At 30.3% G+C, this 17025-nt stretch overlaps 2 protein-coding genes across 15 annotated transcripts; both read left to right on the top strand.

Moving 5' to 3' along the window:
* Window positions 1-2118: 2118 nt before the first annotated feature.
* LOC148231567 (uncharacterized) lies at window positions 2119-5833 on the top strand. 13 transcript variants are annotated; one of them, XR_015810633.1, is made up of 8 exons: window positions 2119-2215; window positions 2279-2343; window positions 2454-2526; window positions 2595-2647; window positions 2826-2906; window positions 3199-3275; window positions 3482-3603; window positions 4731-5833. XR_015810633.1 is itself a non-coding variant. In XM_088192084.1 (7 exons), exons 1-7 carry the CDS (start codon window positions 2191-2193, stop codon window positions 5724-5726), a joined length of 1374 nt encoding a protein of 457 aa, XP_088048210.1. In that variant the 5' UTR covers window positions 2119-2190; the 3' UTR covers window positions 5727-5833. The 13 variants fall into 13 exon arrangements, 9 of the variants coding, with proteins under 9 accessions (XP_088048210.1, XP_088048215.1, XP_088048218.1 ...); XR_015810631.1 differs by having other exon boundaries at window positions 2822-2906; XR_015810634.1 differs by lacking the exon at window positions 3482-3603.
* A 1438-nt stretch (window positions 5834-7271) lies between these two features.
* Window positions 7272-16477, top strand: LOC148231566 (uncharacterized). 2 transcript variants are annotated; one of them, XM_088193578.1, is made up of 6 exons: window positions 7272-7558; window positions 10948-11205; window positions 12527-12650; window positions 12720-12872; window positions 12942-13095; window positions 13215-16477. In XM_088193578.1, the coding sequence occupies exons 2-6, from the start codon at window positions 10982-10984 to the stop codon at window positions 13676-13678; spliced, it is 1119 nt and encodes a 372-aa protein (XP_088049704.1). In that variant the 5' UTR covers window positions 7272-7558; window positions 10948-10981; the 3' UTR covers window positions 13679-16477. The 2 variants fall into 2 exon arrangements, with proteins under 2 accessions (XP_088049704.1, XP_088049705.1); XM_088193579.1 differs by lacking the exon at window positions 7272-7558 and adding an exon at window positions 10864-10886.
* The last annotated feature ends 548 nt before the right edge of the window (window positions 16478-17025 follow it).

Raw genomic sequence — 17025 nt, 5'->3', positions numbered from 1 at the left:
GAAATGATTTTGGTGCTACGAGTCTAGTATTAAATTTGATTCCAAATTATTATTTATGTGTAACTTTCGTAGAGTATTATATCTAATTATATTGTGTATATTTACAAGTGCCTTTATACTGTGTAAAACACATTTTTTACATTGCATACTTAATAAATTTTATTGTTACTAATTTATGATGTAAATTTGAGAGACCATTTTGGTGACGGATAAATTTACGTTAGAGTTGATGTTATTTTTGTACATTAATTTATTATAAATTTGTTTATATATTGTATTATATTTAATATACAATCTATCGATATTGTGAAAAAAGTATTTTATGTATGTATATGTGGCTTTTTTAATTTTAATAATTGAAAATACGTTGACATTTAAAAGTTGTTATATGAATAGCGAATTATGTTCGTCATACAGTGTGATGGTTCTGTGCCATTAAAATTATTTAATGTACCTTATTCAATGTGCCTATTAAATAGTTATTTTAATAAAAAAATATTTAGAATAATTTTGATTTTATTTTAATTTTATTGAGGGTCTTATATAGCAATTTTGATGTAGTTTTCAGACTATAACCAGGAAACCCCAAAACCGCCCTCAACTAATGTGTTTATCGATACTTCTGTAGGGTATGTAATTTCACAATAGAAAGCGAATTTGCTAATCAAAAACACAAGAGAATCAAGCATATTACATGACAGAATAACACAGACCGTAATTAAATAATATGAATCTTACTGAAGTCGAAATAATAAAAAAGCTGAAATGACGTCTCTGATTCTTAAGCAAAAATTCTCGGGTTATCCATCTAAGAAAACTAAAAAAAGTCTTGAATCTATCCCGATAATATTTTTTTAAATGGGATTTCAGTGAAATGCTATCGGAATACATTTTTACCAGTAAAAATATAATTTATCTGGTAAAATATAGATTTACATACTTATCATTATTTATTTACATGTGAATATGAATTTTTCAGTAAAGTTATATTTTCACTAATGAAGCCCAAATATATTTCTATTAGCGAAAATATTTTTTTAACTGATAGACGCTAGTGAAATTATATGCTTCTCCATAGAATGTCTATGAAATTCAATTTGACAGTTGCAACACGCTCATTTGATGTTCAAACCCAAACCTAACCTTAAGAATTAACCAAACCCAACTTGACCTAATGAAAGTTTTAAAAAATATTATTGTTTTAGAACTATCATTAGGTCAAGTTCATAATACAAACTATAAGAGTATTGGCCAAAGTATATTAAAATCGAATTTTAGTCAATAGGAGAGCGCAAAAACAATTATCACTTCTCAGAAGTCAAAAATTCACGTCAAAAGCAATAAAATCGTGTCGGTGCTGTCGCAGTGGGAACGCTCGGTAACGAGCGTTCCCACTGCGACAGTACCGACCGTTATATGCGCATGATGCGCACGAATTCGAAGATATTAATGTGGAAAACAAGTATCAACTGGACGTCAATATCATGCGATTTAACGCCATTGAAATTTTTTGTGGAGTTACGCTAAGAGTCTTGTCTATATCGATAAACCCAAAACATTGGAGCATCTAAAAACCAACATCCGCCAAGTTATAACCGAGGTACCGCCCAAAATGTACGAAAAAGCATCGGGTGCTGCAAAAGGTAACCATTTAATTTATTATATTTTTCATAATTAATGAAATACACATCAAATGTTCGGTAAATAAATAAAAATCCTTGAATTTTCGTGTATATGTTTTTTTAAAAGCTTAGAAACTGCAGTTGGATCACCTTTTATATAATCATGTTCTTGCATTATCTCTACCTTTTTTTCGGAGGACCCCGCATATAATATTTTCCCGAGAACCTCCAAGCGATCCTACTAATTATTCATATTTTCCATTAACTTTATAACCAGAATTTGATTCTCTTTATTCAGATTAAAACTGTTTCATTCTAGAATGCCTCATAATATTATTTCTAAATATTTTTTTTGAATAAAAACATTTTAAAAATTGAAATTAAATAAATAATGATTAGTTGAAGTAAATCTTTATTATAATTACATAATAAACAAACTTAAACAATTACAATATATTAAATTAAAATAAATAGGATACATATTTGATTGTTTAGGCCAAAAGTGTAAACATCAGTTTGACGTTTATCATATTAGGTTGTGGTTAGATGGTTTTACTATATTACTGTCATGAATTGGAATTACACTAAAATTAGTGAGTTAATTTTAGCATCAAGCATCTTTAACGACTTTTTTCATTTTCGTTGATAATTTATAGAATCAGAAGATAGAAATCCAGACGAGAGTATTGAAAAAAATATCAGTTCAAATTGTATAATTAAGGTATTGATTAGATTTACGATTTATGAAATAAACATAATATATATGTACATGTATGTATATATAAAATAACATTATGTTTTTAAGCCTATATACATATGTTGTGATTTCAGCAAGAAAATCTTGAATTAGAGCACGATAGATATAATGATAATAATCTTGATGAACTGCATACAATTGAACCAGGTTAGAAAAATTACATAGTAACATTTTATACTGAAAAATATTATAAAATACAGTTTCTATGTTTACAGAATTATATAATTTTGAAAACACCTTTACTAAAGTCAAACAATATACAATTAAGGTAATTGTAATATGATACATTTTGATGCACCGTTTCTTATATTTTACACTTACTGTGCAAAAAATATAATAATCGGAAAATACGGCTATTCTTTAGCTTATAAACTTTATAACAATTTGACATTTTAGTCTAAAATTATATATATATATGCAAAATCATGTTAATTTTTTTAAGCAAGAAAATATAAAAATTGAATATGATACAAACAAACATTTTGATGAAGAAACTGTAGGGAAAAAAGATGATCTGATTGAAATAGGTTAGTATTTATATACAAAGCCCACAAAAAAATACTCCATAATATAATTTCTCATAATTTCAGGTATAATTTTTCACACAGAAAAATGTTTGTATATTGATAAATGCCCACAGAAAATAAAAAAATAATAATATAACTTAAATTGAGTTATATATTTCTCGTATTTTTCTATGTAGGCTTTGTTCATATGAGGAATATAATGATTATTTTTAGTGGGTTTTTTCTGTTAATTAAAATGCCACAACAAAAACTGTGTATACTTTAAATATATATTAAATCTTATATATTTCAGAAATGCATAATTTTAATAATGAAATTAATGTAAAAGCTTCAACTTCTTCACAATCAAATATTAAAATTAAAATACAGGTAATTAAGTTGATTATATTGCTATACATTTTGCTACATTTAAGACTAATGAAAGGATATGTTAACTAAAAATTTTCACAAAAATGAGTTAATATATTCTTTCATTTTGAGTCAGTAATTTTATTTTATTTAAAAAAACAATTAGAGGTTCATAAAGTGCCACGAACTTCTAAGCTTTCTAATATGGTTATTTTATATAATTTAAGGCTGAAAATCACTTTAATTTATTGAACTATAATATTTAATAAAAATAGATGGGTGCTCACCACATATTAGCAAAGTGAAAAATGGCGTGCAAAAATACCAGTCACAGTCAAATGGTTAAAAGGTCAGTAATCATATTAAATGGTTAGTTATATTTTGAAATAGATTTATGAAACATGAATATAAAATATGTGTATATAGATAATTCAAAAACACAATCCTTAAGTAATACTTTAAGTAACCTTTTATCAAAAGTCACTAACCATTTATAATTATTAACTGAACACATTAGCGCTAAAGAACTGACTTTTGACCAAAAAAATATATTTTAATGTTAAAATAATAATACATCAAGAATAAATAAAAATATAATTTTTCATAAAAGTATGAAAAATATATTTTTATAAAAAGTACTGATAAGATTTAATCCCTCAAATGATAAAAATAGAAAGAACTATAAACCTTACAGATGGCTTATGCATAAAAAAATATACACTAAATCTTATTTATTTAAGACTGGCAGACTATTTCCTTTCTGAGAATTTTGTTAGAATATTTATTAAACGCTAGACTATAGAACGCGGATATTCACGTCCACGGGGAAATTGGCTTACACATGTTAAAATATCCGTGGGAGTAAGTTGTTTATAATATTACTGTTTGTTCTATTTGGAACTCGGTAAGTGTGTAGACATATCCAAATAAAAATAAAAATTTTCAATGTTAACTCATTCATTGTTAATTTTTTAACTCCTTTGCTGCCCAGAAAGATCACAAAAAGAGAGCTGCTTAGTAACGGCACACCCATTGAGAGGCACCACCATATTCATTTACGTACCTTGCTACTTTAACTTGTAGTTACTGATATTCTTTGTGTATCATTTATTGCAACGACGTGTTAAGCAAAATAGTAAACAAGTTCTTGCCACAAATGTGTTTTGGTATTTTTCTCCAAATACATATATCAAAAATGACTCATTGAAAATATATTGTTCCGTTTCATGAAATCTTAATTTTACCAAAAAATATTTTCGGTTATCTCATGCATTTCATAATAAAATATTGTTAAATATTATATGATTCAGCCGCAGTTTTAATGAATCAGCTGTAGCAGAAATAAAAAAAAAACATAAAATTTGTATTTTTGTTATAAATTAAAATAATACAGTTAATTTTAAAATGTCTAAATATAATTAACATGTTCTTACCTTGAGGTCTACACAACTAAACAATACTTTTAATATCTTTCAGAAACAATTAAAAGAAGAAGGATATAAATGCGATATTTGTAAAAGAGTACTAAAAACTAGACAAATCCTTTTACGTCATAAGCGACTCCACGGTGATCGCACCGACCTTAAATGTGATTTATGCGAGAAGATCTTTAAAGCCAAACAAAACTTGTACGACCACATGAAAGTTCATACGAGTTCTTACAAATTTAAATGTGACATTTGTGAAAAAATGTTTAAAACAAAGCAACATCTCTCGAAACACCTTAAAGTTCACGGAAGTTCGTACGATTATAAATGTGCACTGTGTAAGAAAGCGTTCAAGACTAGTTACTATCTCTCCAGGCATATGAAAATTCATGATAATTCTTATGACTTTGAATGCGACATATGCGGAAAGACCTTTAAAATAAAGCGGCTCCTCTCAAAACACATGATCGTCCATGGCAACAATTACGAATTTAAATGTGATATTTGTGAAAAAGCATTCAAAACGAAACAAGAAGTGGTCAAACATTTAAAAGTTCATGGAAATTCTTCAGACTTTAAATGCAACGTTTGCGAAAAAGCGTTTAAGACTAACGAATACCTCACCAAGCATATGAAAACTCACGAAAATTCTAAAAATTTTAAGTGTTTCATATGCGAAAAAGCATTTAAATTAAAACAGCATTTAACGAAGCATTGGAAAACTCACGAGGACTCCTCAAGTTTTATATGTTCGCACTGTAGTAAAAAGTTTAAAACTAAGCAAAATTTGTCGACACATGTGAAAGTTCATTGTACCGCTTTTCAACAAACATGCGACAGTTGCCAAAAGCGATTTAAAACCGAGGAAGATTTGTATTATCATTTTAGTTTTTGTGATGGTCTATATAAATTCAACTGCGATGTTTGTAAAAAATCTTTTGAGTCGCAAGAAAATCTCACTAGTCATATGGAATATCACCTTAATAGTCATTTATCACCAAAATCTAGTCATAACGAATCATGGTTAGTGGGTGAGTTTTTATAGAGGTTTTATAATATCAGTATTATATATATAATTATCAATTATAAATTGAGTCATTACTTACTGTAATTATTAAACAAGTTATCATATAAATAAATTGTTTGCAAATATATTTTACTTTTTATTTAAAATTTCCTTGGAGTCTAAATAATAATCATTGTATATAGCAATAATATAATTACATTACGTTTGTTGAGATAAATGTCTAAAAAGTTTTGGAAACGACAGTCACGATGGTCGTAAACAATAATTGTATTATATCAATACATATAAAGAAGCAAACAAAAATATCAAAATTAATTGATATAAACTAGACCAGCTCCTCGTAGCCAACATTAAACTGGTCAATGTGCAATGCCAGCGAATTTAGGAGCCAAATGGGCACAGTCATAGGCGAGTCGGCAAGTGCGGACGTCCTAGCCCCAACGCCCATCAAAAGAGGATGCGAATAACTGACGGATCGTCAGAGTGAAAGGCGTTTCTCATAACAAAGCCGAGCATCTTGGAAGATTTATTACAGACGTCGTGTATGTGTGGAGAGAACCTCTACTTGTGGAAGCTTCTCTAGTCAAAATGTTCCCTCCGAGATCATAGGAATAAACTGAATCGAGAAAATGACACAGTATGGCATTTTCCGACACTAAAGGGCAGACGGTTATCGGAAGCCCATATTTTTTCAAACTTTTCAACATTTCAAAAATTAATAAAATATTTTTGTTATATAGTGATACAAATTACATACATGTAATAGATATTATGGGGGCCAAAATAGATTTGTTATGGCCAAAACTGGTCGGCGCTTGAGTAGCATTGGCGTGACGGTTTTCTCCCTCTCTACCGGCAAGCCCGCAAGGGTTCGGACGCATGCCGTCGCGCGCGCGCCCCTTGTAATGTAAGCACCGTTAATCTTCAATAAAAATATTACTGCAGCGGCTCAATCTGTGTCTAATTGCCACCCGCCACCATCACAGTCTCTAAAATATAAATTTACATACATAGAAAATATACATATTTTAAAATACAATTAATTACATTTAAAAAATAAAAATTCAAAATAAAATCACGGTAAAGTTGGAAGTTGGTTTTCTTTGGTTTCGTTCCAAGAGTATCGCTTTCTGTTAATTGATACGTCAAAAATTCATAATGCAATAATTTTGTAAATGCATTGTTTACGTATACAGATGTATTCGCGTAAGAATATTCGTTGTCTCGCTTGTTTCTGTTGAAGCGGCAATGCTCATTTCAAGGATTTTCATCTATGTGAAAAATAAATATTTCGGTCTATTTAGCACAAAATAAAATATATGTAATATCACAGTAACTGGTTGTCAACTTCTACAATACGATTGTGTGAGTAAAGCGTATGTGTGTTTTGGATAAAAAGTAGATGCTATAGAAGCTAAATCACTCTATAAAGAGGAGTCCCCAACAGATCGAATCCATTTATGTTATTTTAAGTTATCTGCGTACAGAAGTAATTATAGAGTAATAATATCAATGTATTTTGAACAGAATTTAATATTGTGAGCAACTCATTTATTATATAAGTAATCTATATATCTTTATAAAATGTAAACATAAAGCTGTAATTGTTAGAGCTTGGCCAATTTAATTTGTTTATAAAAAATGTTTTTATGTTAGGAGTTATATAAATTATGTTTCAAATATTCAAACAAGTTTAAAAATATAAATATATATTACCATAGAGAATTTTTGCTTCTTAGAAAATTTGAACATGGCAACCCTGCGTCGCGGCAATGGGCGCGAATCTGAGTGCTTAGGCCGGAGGGGCCGCACGAGGGATGCGCCTGATTGTTCTGACGGAGCCCTGCGAGGTGAGCGTTCTCCCTGGAATCGTTAAATTATCAAAACTCATCTCATTTGAAATGGCTGCGACGCATTATCGTAAAAATAAAATGGCCGGAACGAACGCCATATTTGTTTGAAACGTTGAATGTCATCGCCTTGGTCACCTTCAAAGTTCAATATCCTCGTCCTTCTCGCACTTGAATTCGACGTTCGTATTCGCCTAATATAACGAACGCGTGCGTTTAGAATAGAATTGCGTTTAATCCTATTGGAATATAATGTATCTTTTCACTGCTGCATGAAAGGTAACATTGAGATGAAACTGTAACATAGGTTTATGTTCGTCTATCATTTCACATTTACATTTTCACCCTCTGCCATTACTTAATAAATATATATTTGAATTTAGCAAATAATTTTATTATTAAGACCAAAAAATGTCATTCTTTTTGCATATTGCGTTTCATTTTTAAGTGCATAGTACAATACGATATAAAATATTTTATCACTTAAGGTCGCTATTTTCGTGGAAGAAGGTTAGCGGTCAAAGCAATTATATTTGCATATGCGTTTTAGCGTTGATAGTGCTTTATAACAAAATTATCATTTATAAAAAAGGCGTTTATTGACTGTTTCATTTTACAATACAACTTTAGAAACGACTATAAATAATAAATATATAATATTACATGTTCAAAAATTAACTAACTCGTTTTTCATCACTTGTTTCATAGTACAATAGATTATTATCCGGGCTAATGAATATAAAGGGATTTTTATACACACTTATTTCTAATACAAATTAAATAATTATGATAATCTTCTATCGTTCTTCCTGCTCTCGGGGTTCTTATTTATGTATTTATTTACATACAATTATGTATATTTTCATTGAAAATTAACGTATTCAATATAAAACAGTACAACTTCTGCAAGAACCTGTTCTGTTTTCACTTTTCTGACTAACGCTTACTCGCTTTGCTACATAAATATGTTTTAAAATTTAAATTGCAAACGATTGAGCGTTGGTCAGAACAGTGAACACCCCATGAATAATTCTAGTTAAAAATAAAATGTATCAACAAATAAATAAATAAATTTGATCCCCGATAACAGGAAAGTACTGAATCTTTTACGCTTACTTTAGCGCTATTGTATCGTCATATTTATATCTTTGTTAGTCAATGTACTAAAATCAAGTTTGTTGTTTCTTCTCATTTTCAACAATTTCTACATCACTCAAATTGATATCCTGATCGATTAAATACCGTTTCTAGATATTTTCAAAGGCCTTCAAATTTCCTATTAATTCGCATAGTCCAGATATTTCACTTGCCTCAGATTTGTTGGTATTAACAATTTTCCTCTAAGATCGAACTAATTTGAACCGAGATTTAGATACATGTATAACGTCAATGCAATGTTTCCACGTGTATTTTTTATGCTGTGTTCTAGGAATTACTATTTTTTTTATCCATTTGAAACTGTTAGAATAATATGGTTTTCATACCATTTGCTTTTAAGGTATGATAACTTATTTTACTTATCTACACTTTCACAATGATAAGGATAAAAGGTTTTTAAGAATATGCATACTTTTACCTTAAAGGTTTTTCGTAAATAAAGCATAACTGATAACTTTCACCATAGGTATGGGACAAATAAACGGCAACTTCTAAGCATCGCCATATGATTAAAATTATGCGGTCTATGTTCTCACTGCATCTAATAAAAACGTAAAATTATTCACAATCTATAATATATATATTGCCGAGAATGACTTATTTAATTTTTGTTTTAAATAGTAATCCATCATTGTATAGAATTGAATTCCTTATTCTTTAAATCTTTCTTACACACTACAGGCGGCTCTCGACTTTCGCACATAATTTGTTACTGAAAATGTGTGCGAATGTTGAATGTACGAAAGTCGAGAGAAGTAAAAAAAATTGAAATTGCGTGTATTTTAAAATATTTATTTATCAAGTAAATATAAGATGTTTAAGTGGGGTTTGTGGGTGTTTCCTTTGAAAAGTTATCAAGAGTTAACTGTTTTCCACTATACTTTTTCTTTTCTTCATATAGTATTTTATAACATGCTATGTTTTTATTGATCGCCCCACGCACTTGAGATATGTGTTCTCCATTGGGATCACAATCTTCCATAATATTTAAAAATTTGTCAAGGTACATGAAGGCTTCATATTTTTCATTGTTGAAGAGTTTTCCAAAATAAACCTGTCTCATCTACATTAAATATTTGGCTAGAGGAATATTCTACAACTTCAATAATTTTGGATAATTAGGAAATAAATTCTTTTGCAGCATCTTTATCCGCATCAGCCGATTCTCCAGTAAATTTAATATTATGAAAAGAATACTTCATTTTAAAATTGTAAAATCAACCGTTACCTGCTTGAAAAACCGTGTTAAAATATTTTTTTAATCTATCTTTCCAATCCTTGTGCAAACTAAAAACTTTTGCTTGAATAATTGAAATACTCAGAGGGACATCTTTTTGATGTTGGTCATCGATCTACGATGACAAAGATTTTCCATTTCATCTATGTTTTTTTTGCTGTGTTTTTTTGGAAACACATCATTAAAGATTGTGGAAATATATCTTTATTTTCCACAATTTTGAACGTATTCTTTAATTATATTTTTATTTTGCAAAATTGAACATATCGTAGACCTGTTTGTATCATACGAACATCCGATTGAAGCAAAAGATTCACCGCTATAACCCACGGGACAGGTAGTACCCATTTTTTTTGACCTCTAACGCTTAACAACGGTTCCTGTAGTATCTACCTCCGAAAACCGAATATACAAAATAAAAATAAATTATTACGACTTTATTTTATCCCTTTAATACAGATCGTAGCATATTTTTGTACATGTGTATTTTTCATTAAATTATATTTTCATTAAATACGCCAGTGAAAATATATCAAAAAATAGTTATTCCAAAAGGGGTGAAACAAATAAAAATATGATACACCATTTATTGTAAATAACTTCACCGAAATCTGATGATATTTTTATTGTTCTATAAAAACGTGTGCAATTCATGTGTCATACCTGACCTACCTCAACAATTTGTAACTTGTGCATTGATAATTAATCATAATAATGTCAAATTGCAAAATTCGATTACTACTTTTTTGATTCGACAAATCATTTGTGTCAGTTATACATTTCCGTTCAATACGATGATTCATCCGCAATATTGGCCGATAAATCACTTTGGATTTTTTACCATTGTGCGACGGAAACTCTTCCAGAGCTGTCGTGTTTGTATTAAAAAATATTAGATCATTTTTCGTGACGAGGATAGATTTCAGTTAATTTGTGAGTGTCTAGTGTTGTCAATTATTAATCGTGATGAAATTAATATCGATTTTGTTTTCAGGATATTGAATGGAAAGAAGCATAATCAGCGCAACATGAGTGATGTGTCGAGCATTGACTGGCTGCCTTCGTATGCTCAGACTCCCTTGACGCCCAGCGCCATTGACCCGCTGTCCTTTTACCCTTATGAGAGTGATCAGTTTCCGATACAGAACGGCGCCGCTAACATGCCGGAGAAAAAGTCAAAACCCGAGGTCACAACAACTACCGGATCCATGTCTCCGTCGAGTAAATCCAAAGAAGGAAAACCTCCATACAGGTAAAAATTTTACATTTATAAAGTAGGCCACAATGATTTATTTTGAAAATTTTACCTTGTTTTTTTTTAACACAAATTGTATTAATACTATTAGTAGAAAAATAATACTTAAATTATTTAAACTTTCTATCTTAACTTTTGAGATAATTCTGCAACATTAACAATAGTTTAACATAAAAAAACATTTTTATGTTAAACTAAAATGTTTTTTTTTTCATTGTGTGTTAGTTGAGGCTTTTTCACTGTGGGGCTGATTTTAACAATCAACCTCGCGTAATCAATGTTGTAAGGTTCTCTTAGATATTTCGATTCTTTCGTCATTTAAAATAACTATTACACCTTAATTTGTAACCCGCCTGTTTCCCAATGCAATAGAAACAATTTTTTTCAACAAATCGACGGCATGATTTTATTGCTTTTGACGTGGATTTTTTACTTTTGAGAAGGGATAATTGTTTTTTGCGCTCTCCTATAGGCCAAATTCGGTTTAGGTATGCTTCATTCCATTCTCACTTATTGTAAGTCGTAACATTGTTATAAGAAGTCTTAATATGAAGTGTTAGTCGTGCAATGGCAACAGTACGATTTTATTGATTTTGGTGTGGATTCTAAACAGGGACGTCGTTTGTTTCAAAATACATGTCAATGACACCATTCCGCAGTTCGTTCATACGATTTTATGCAAAGCTTTGCAAATATATCTATTATGTTCCACTCGCTGGGCTTGACCCAAATTTGCTACCAGAGTGTGCCATGAATATGCGAAAAATTGATTAGCTCTGCACTTTATGCGCAAATCTAATATCGCCTAACCGCTTAAGGACAGGTTCTGAATTTAGCGTTAAACCGGCGTCCGCACATGTGTAGGATTTCGCTTGGCATTTTCTAATGACCCAATAGGTGTTTTTTTAGTAATATTTTTTTTTATTTCTCAGAATTTTATTTTTATTATATTAAAAAAAACGGATGCGATTTAACAGGGAATTATTTTAAGAGATATGTGCATTTAAATAAATGCTTCGTTCCATAAAACAATTTTTTTGTGCATTTATGTAAACTCAATCTTTGGATTTTTTCTTCAGAAAAAAAAATCGTAGATAATTATTTATACTTGGGGTGTTCACTGTTCTGACAAACAGTAATGCACTAACAATTCGTTTTATAGAACAATTATTTTATATATTGCTCATTTAAATTGTCCTATAAAAATTGTGCTTTTTCGAGTAAATGTTCTTAAAAAAATTCTGTTTATATTTAAAAAAATAATATCGGTATTTTAAGTTATTTAAAAGTGGTTAATAAAATATGTATTCGTTTGCAGCTACGCGAGTCTCATCAGATTGGCCATCAGCAACTGTCCAAAGGGAAAGATGACACTATCCGAAATATACCAGTTCATAGTTCAACAGTTTCCTTACTACAAAGACGCTGGAACTGGATGGAAGGTAAAGCATTTCATAATTTAAACCATAGTCTAACTAATCGAATATTATTAATCTTATTCTCATTTCCAGAATTCCATCAGACATAATCTGTCGCTAAATAAGTGCTTCACAAAGGTGCCCAGGAGCAAAGATGATCCCGGCAAAGGATCTTATTGGGCCATAGATTTCAACTATTCGCAAGACGAAGGATTCATCAAGAAGAAGAAAGGCCACATTTTTAAAGTGCGTTTCATTTAAATTACTTTTCCGATTGATTTTATTTGTTTATTAATGACTTGTTTATTATTGTAGAGTTCGCCGTATAGTCCAGAATGCAGCAGCAACAGTAGCGATTACAGCGGCAATATTCGGACAAGTGGAATCCGACCTAAATCTGAACCAGCCCAAATTCCATCCAGTGTATCGGCCATTGTAGATAGCAACACGTTGAAAGATAATGTTGAATGTGAGTGATGTGACTATTGTTTTAATTTAAATTTTTGTACCCGTTCAAATTTTTTTTATCACCATAATAAACTTTCATTTGTCCATGAATTTAAATAAAATTTAATAACTCGGTTTTAGCTTGCGTCGATGAAGCCGTCGTAGAAAGATGCGCCGGCCCTCGTCACCGGTGCTATACGGACGAGTACGGCAACTTCATCGATCAGTACACCGAAGAGTGCGATTACACCTGTCTGCCCTACACCGTTGCAAACAACACGCATTCTCCGCAGCAGGACCACTTTCAAAACAACTATTACGTGTACGGCGACTTTCAAGTCAACGAAAACGTGATAGACGCCAACGTCAGCGGATATTCGTCCTCGAACCTATCCAGTCCGCTGTACTCCGACACCACCAAGTTCTTCAACGCTCAGCCGCAGTACGAAGAGTACAATTACAACCCGATGTACACGCCGGCGTACAGCGAGGCCGATGTCAATTCTATCGTCCAATATCCGCAAGATTATACGGATTACTATGCATATCCGAGTGCCATCAACGAGCGAGTGATGAACGAGGCGGCGTGGAACGAGTGTTTATAACACATCTTAGCCACGTTCAAACAGGGTCATAATAACTATTGTTAAGAGCAATTGCTTCTTTTTGTTAGGTTTAAAAGTGTGTATACTCAAAGCCGTTTATTGGATTTTATACTCGACGAAGCGCGACGACGGAAACCTGATTGTGTGTAGCGTGTCGAAAGTTAATCTTTTTTATATTCTATTGTCCGTTTTTGTTTGGATATTTTAAAAATATCAAATGTATATCGCTCGGTCGACGGAAAAGTGACACAGCTTAGATTAGTGAGTTGTATTTTGCAACTTGTGGAAGTTGATGGAAAAATAGTACACTTTAATGAAACAGTGATTTTTTAATTAGGTTACTTTTTTATCAACAAAACGATCTGTGATGATTTTAGTGACTATGTCGCCATCGGGATGAATTTGAGATATACCATTTGATAATGAGATTTAAATATTCGAGATTCTATTGATTGAAAAGAGAAAGTTTGTAGCGAGTATCTTCTTTGTGGTGGATTGTATAAATTCAGACAGAAACTCAAATTATCTCTGATGGTAAAATTTATTTATGTATCAGTGGCTGTGCGTAAAAAAATATTCCGAGTCAAGTCCTAAAAAATTACTTAAATTACAGAATCGATTTATTATTATTTAATATTGAAAAAATAATTGGAAACAATTTTATTGGTATTTGCTTCATGTGTTTGATACATTGATATTTAGATAGTAATTCTAAAGATTTGATTTGTGAAATAGATAGGAAAAGGTGCGCTTATGGACGAACCGCCACTGATACATATAAGAGTTACTAAAATTATTGATTTTATTATATTAATAATGAGTGTAATTTTGGATAGTCGGGCTTCAGCTGTGCAACTGTTTGTTGCTTACGGCAACTACTAAAGTGTTCATGTTATGTAGTATATACAAAGGTAAACTACAAATGACCGTTGATTTGCATTCTCCTACGAATCGTGAAGTGTTTTACCTTCGTACATATATCATTTTTTTATTACATAGTTTAATGATTTATAATACATTTAATGCCACACAATCGACCAATGAAGTTAGTTTGTGGTTTATACGAGCATGTTGAACTTAGCACGTAACTATATATACTTATTCGATTTATTATAGAGAATTACTTAAAGAATTTACGTTATGTGATATATTAATGATATTTTTATTAACGACATACCATTATTATTATTGTGTGATTTATATTGATATTTTAATTTAATAATAAGTCTATTATTGATGTTGTTTATTAAAAACAAGAGTTACGAGGCCATTGCAGCGTGCCAGGGGTGCGATCGACGTTTTTTATTATTAATATAAATAAACATAGCTAATTGAAACACGGTAAAATTACGTCGATCGATGCCCTCCGAATGCGGTTAAATTTAAGTTTAATTAAGTTTTATCACTATGTCGATTCGGCGGAATCCGCCGATCCTATAGTAAGTTCAATCGCAAAGACTGATTTATGATATCCTGAAAAACTAATTGAAAAAATATATATTTGGGTTGCTCGTATTGATTTTTTCGTTACGCTCGAATCATAGTCGCCTTATTGAATATTTCTATCTCATCGTCTACCTCAATCGTTGATAAAATGATAAATGTATTTGTCGTAAATGTATTGATTATCTGGTTATACGTTAAAATAAATGTATATTTTCTTTATATACACATTGTGTGTACAAATTAGCTTAATTGAAATAATATATATATTTATAATACGTATATATTAAAAGCGTTTACGGCAGTTTTAAATCTGGACCCTCGTTTATAGATAGGAAATTATTAATGTTATATTATAAATGTGAAAAACGCTTATTAAAAAAAAATTAAAAAAAGTCAATTAATCACTTAGATGTATGATTTTTTTACAAATAGCTATTTTAGTTTAAACGGTATTACATCACACCAGTGATTCAGGTACAATCATAATAAGGAAGTAATTTCCTTTTATATTGTTTTTTTTTATGAGTGATTCAATTTCATAATAATATATAATATGTTATTTTGTGCCATATTACTTTTTTCTTCGAATGCCATTAATTAACGAATCTATTATTTTTTATATACGTACGTTAAAAAGATGTAACTATTAGATATATATTATGTACATATATACTACTTAATGCACAATTATTTAAAAATTATATGCATCGCATATGTGTATATTTTAACCATTGTTATCAGATTAATTTTTATATCATATATGACCAAACGTCTAAATGCGAACTAAAATGTTTCTTGCCCTAAAATTTTATTTGATGTTCGACGTTATGTATATTTATAAACTTGTACGTGTATGTTGACAATTTGCAAAATATATTTGTTATTATAATTTGCACTCACATGTGATTTTTCTGTCATAGCACCGTACTGTGTATACAATGTTTACTACCTCCATAATCAATGTTTGCTATATAATGAATTCCAGTGGTTTGAGAATTCTCTTACGACGTTCTCATCAAATTGATAAAGGAACGGTGCTTCTATGAAACTATATTATATTTTTAATATTATCGAGTTTTCTTGTAGATTTTATGATTGAAAATGATTCAGCAGCATTCTCGTTATATCCAAATCCATCCTGCAGCTGTTGCTTTCAATCGATGGCAAAAATGTGTAGCTTCTCCGCTGAATGTTTAATTATATTTAATGAAGTATAACGAATATAATACACCATATAAATGTGAACTTATAAATATATTTATGATTTAATTTAACTTTTATTTTTTACTTGACTCGATTATATCGCAAAATTATATTATGTAAAATGAAGTAAATTAATAGCTGTTTTTATTATTTTTAGTTTTATTTATATATACAAATCCCATTGGAGCATTTTATAAATGCAGTTCTCAACTTTCTGTGGACTACTAAGGTAAAAATAAATATTAAAAAATGCCGTTTTTTAAAAAAAAAATTTTGCTACTTCCGCTAGAATTACCAGAACTGACATAATCAGATGCATTTTATATATAATATAAAAAGCTCAGCAACCAAAGGGTTAATATTACTAGTAATATTTAAATTGGACATGGAGTCTTTAACCCTTTCTGCTCGTAAGGTGCGTGAGATGCACCAGCGCTTGGCTCTATATTACTCTTAGGGTGCTTCAGGCGCACCATTTCAAATAATGAAATATAACGTCGATTTTTGGGTATTTCCTGTGCCTGTTTTGAATGGCGTTTTTGCAGTGTTGTAGACAAGAGTTTGAAGAAGCATATCTTATCAAAAAAATATCATTTTTACTTGAATCATGCCAGGGAGCTCATTTATCGTGTTAAGTCAGGGTTTTTTTATGACTAAATTTAAATGCAGATGTGCCGTAGATTTCTCCGAAGGCAATG

Source organism: Plectrocnemia conspersa, unplaced genomic scaffold (genome assembly GCF_051122295.1).
Source record: "Plectrocnemia conspersa isolate PC_06_02 unplaced genomic scaffold, ASM5112229v1 ptg000009l, whole genome shotgun sequence".
Classification (NCBI taxonomy): domain Eukaryota; kingdom Metazoa; phylum Arthropoda; class Insecta; order Trichoptera; family Polycentropodidae; genus Plectrocnemia; species Plectrocnemia conspersa.
This window is presented reverse-complemented; position numbering and strand designations above follow the sequence as displayed.

Coding starts and splice junctions, on each gene's coding strand:
- LOC148231567 (XM_088192084.1), top strand. CDS start 2,191: ATGAATTGGAATTACACTAAAATTA. Junction 2,907..3,198: donor AGATGATCTGATTGAAATAG/GTTAGTATTTAT, acceptor TATATATTTCAG/AAATGCATAATTTTAATAAT. Junction 3,276..4,730: donor ATATTAAAATTAAAATACAG/GTAATTAAGTTG, acceptor AATATCTTTCAG/AAACAATTAAAAGAAGAAGG.
- LOC148231566 (XM_088193578.1), top strand. CDS start 10,982: ATGAGTGATGTGTCGAGCATTGACTGGCTGCCTTCGTATGCTCAGACT. Junction 12,651..12,719: donor ACGCTGGAACTGGATGGAAG/GTAAAGCATTTC, acceptor TCTCATTTCCAG/AATTCCATCAGACATAATCT. Junction 13,096..13,214: donor GTTGAAAGATAATGTTGAAT/GTGAGTGATGTG, acceptor ACTCGGTTTTAG/CTTGCGTCGATGAAGCCGTC.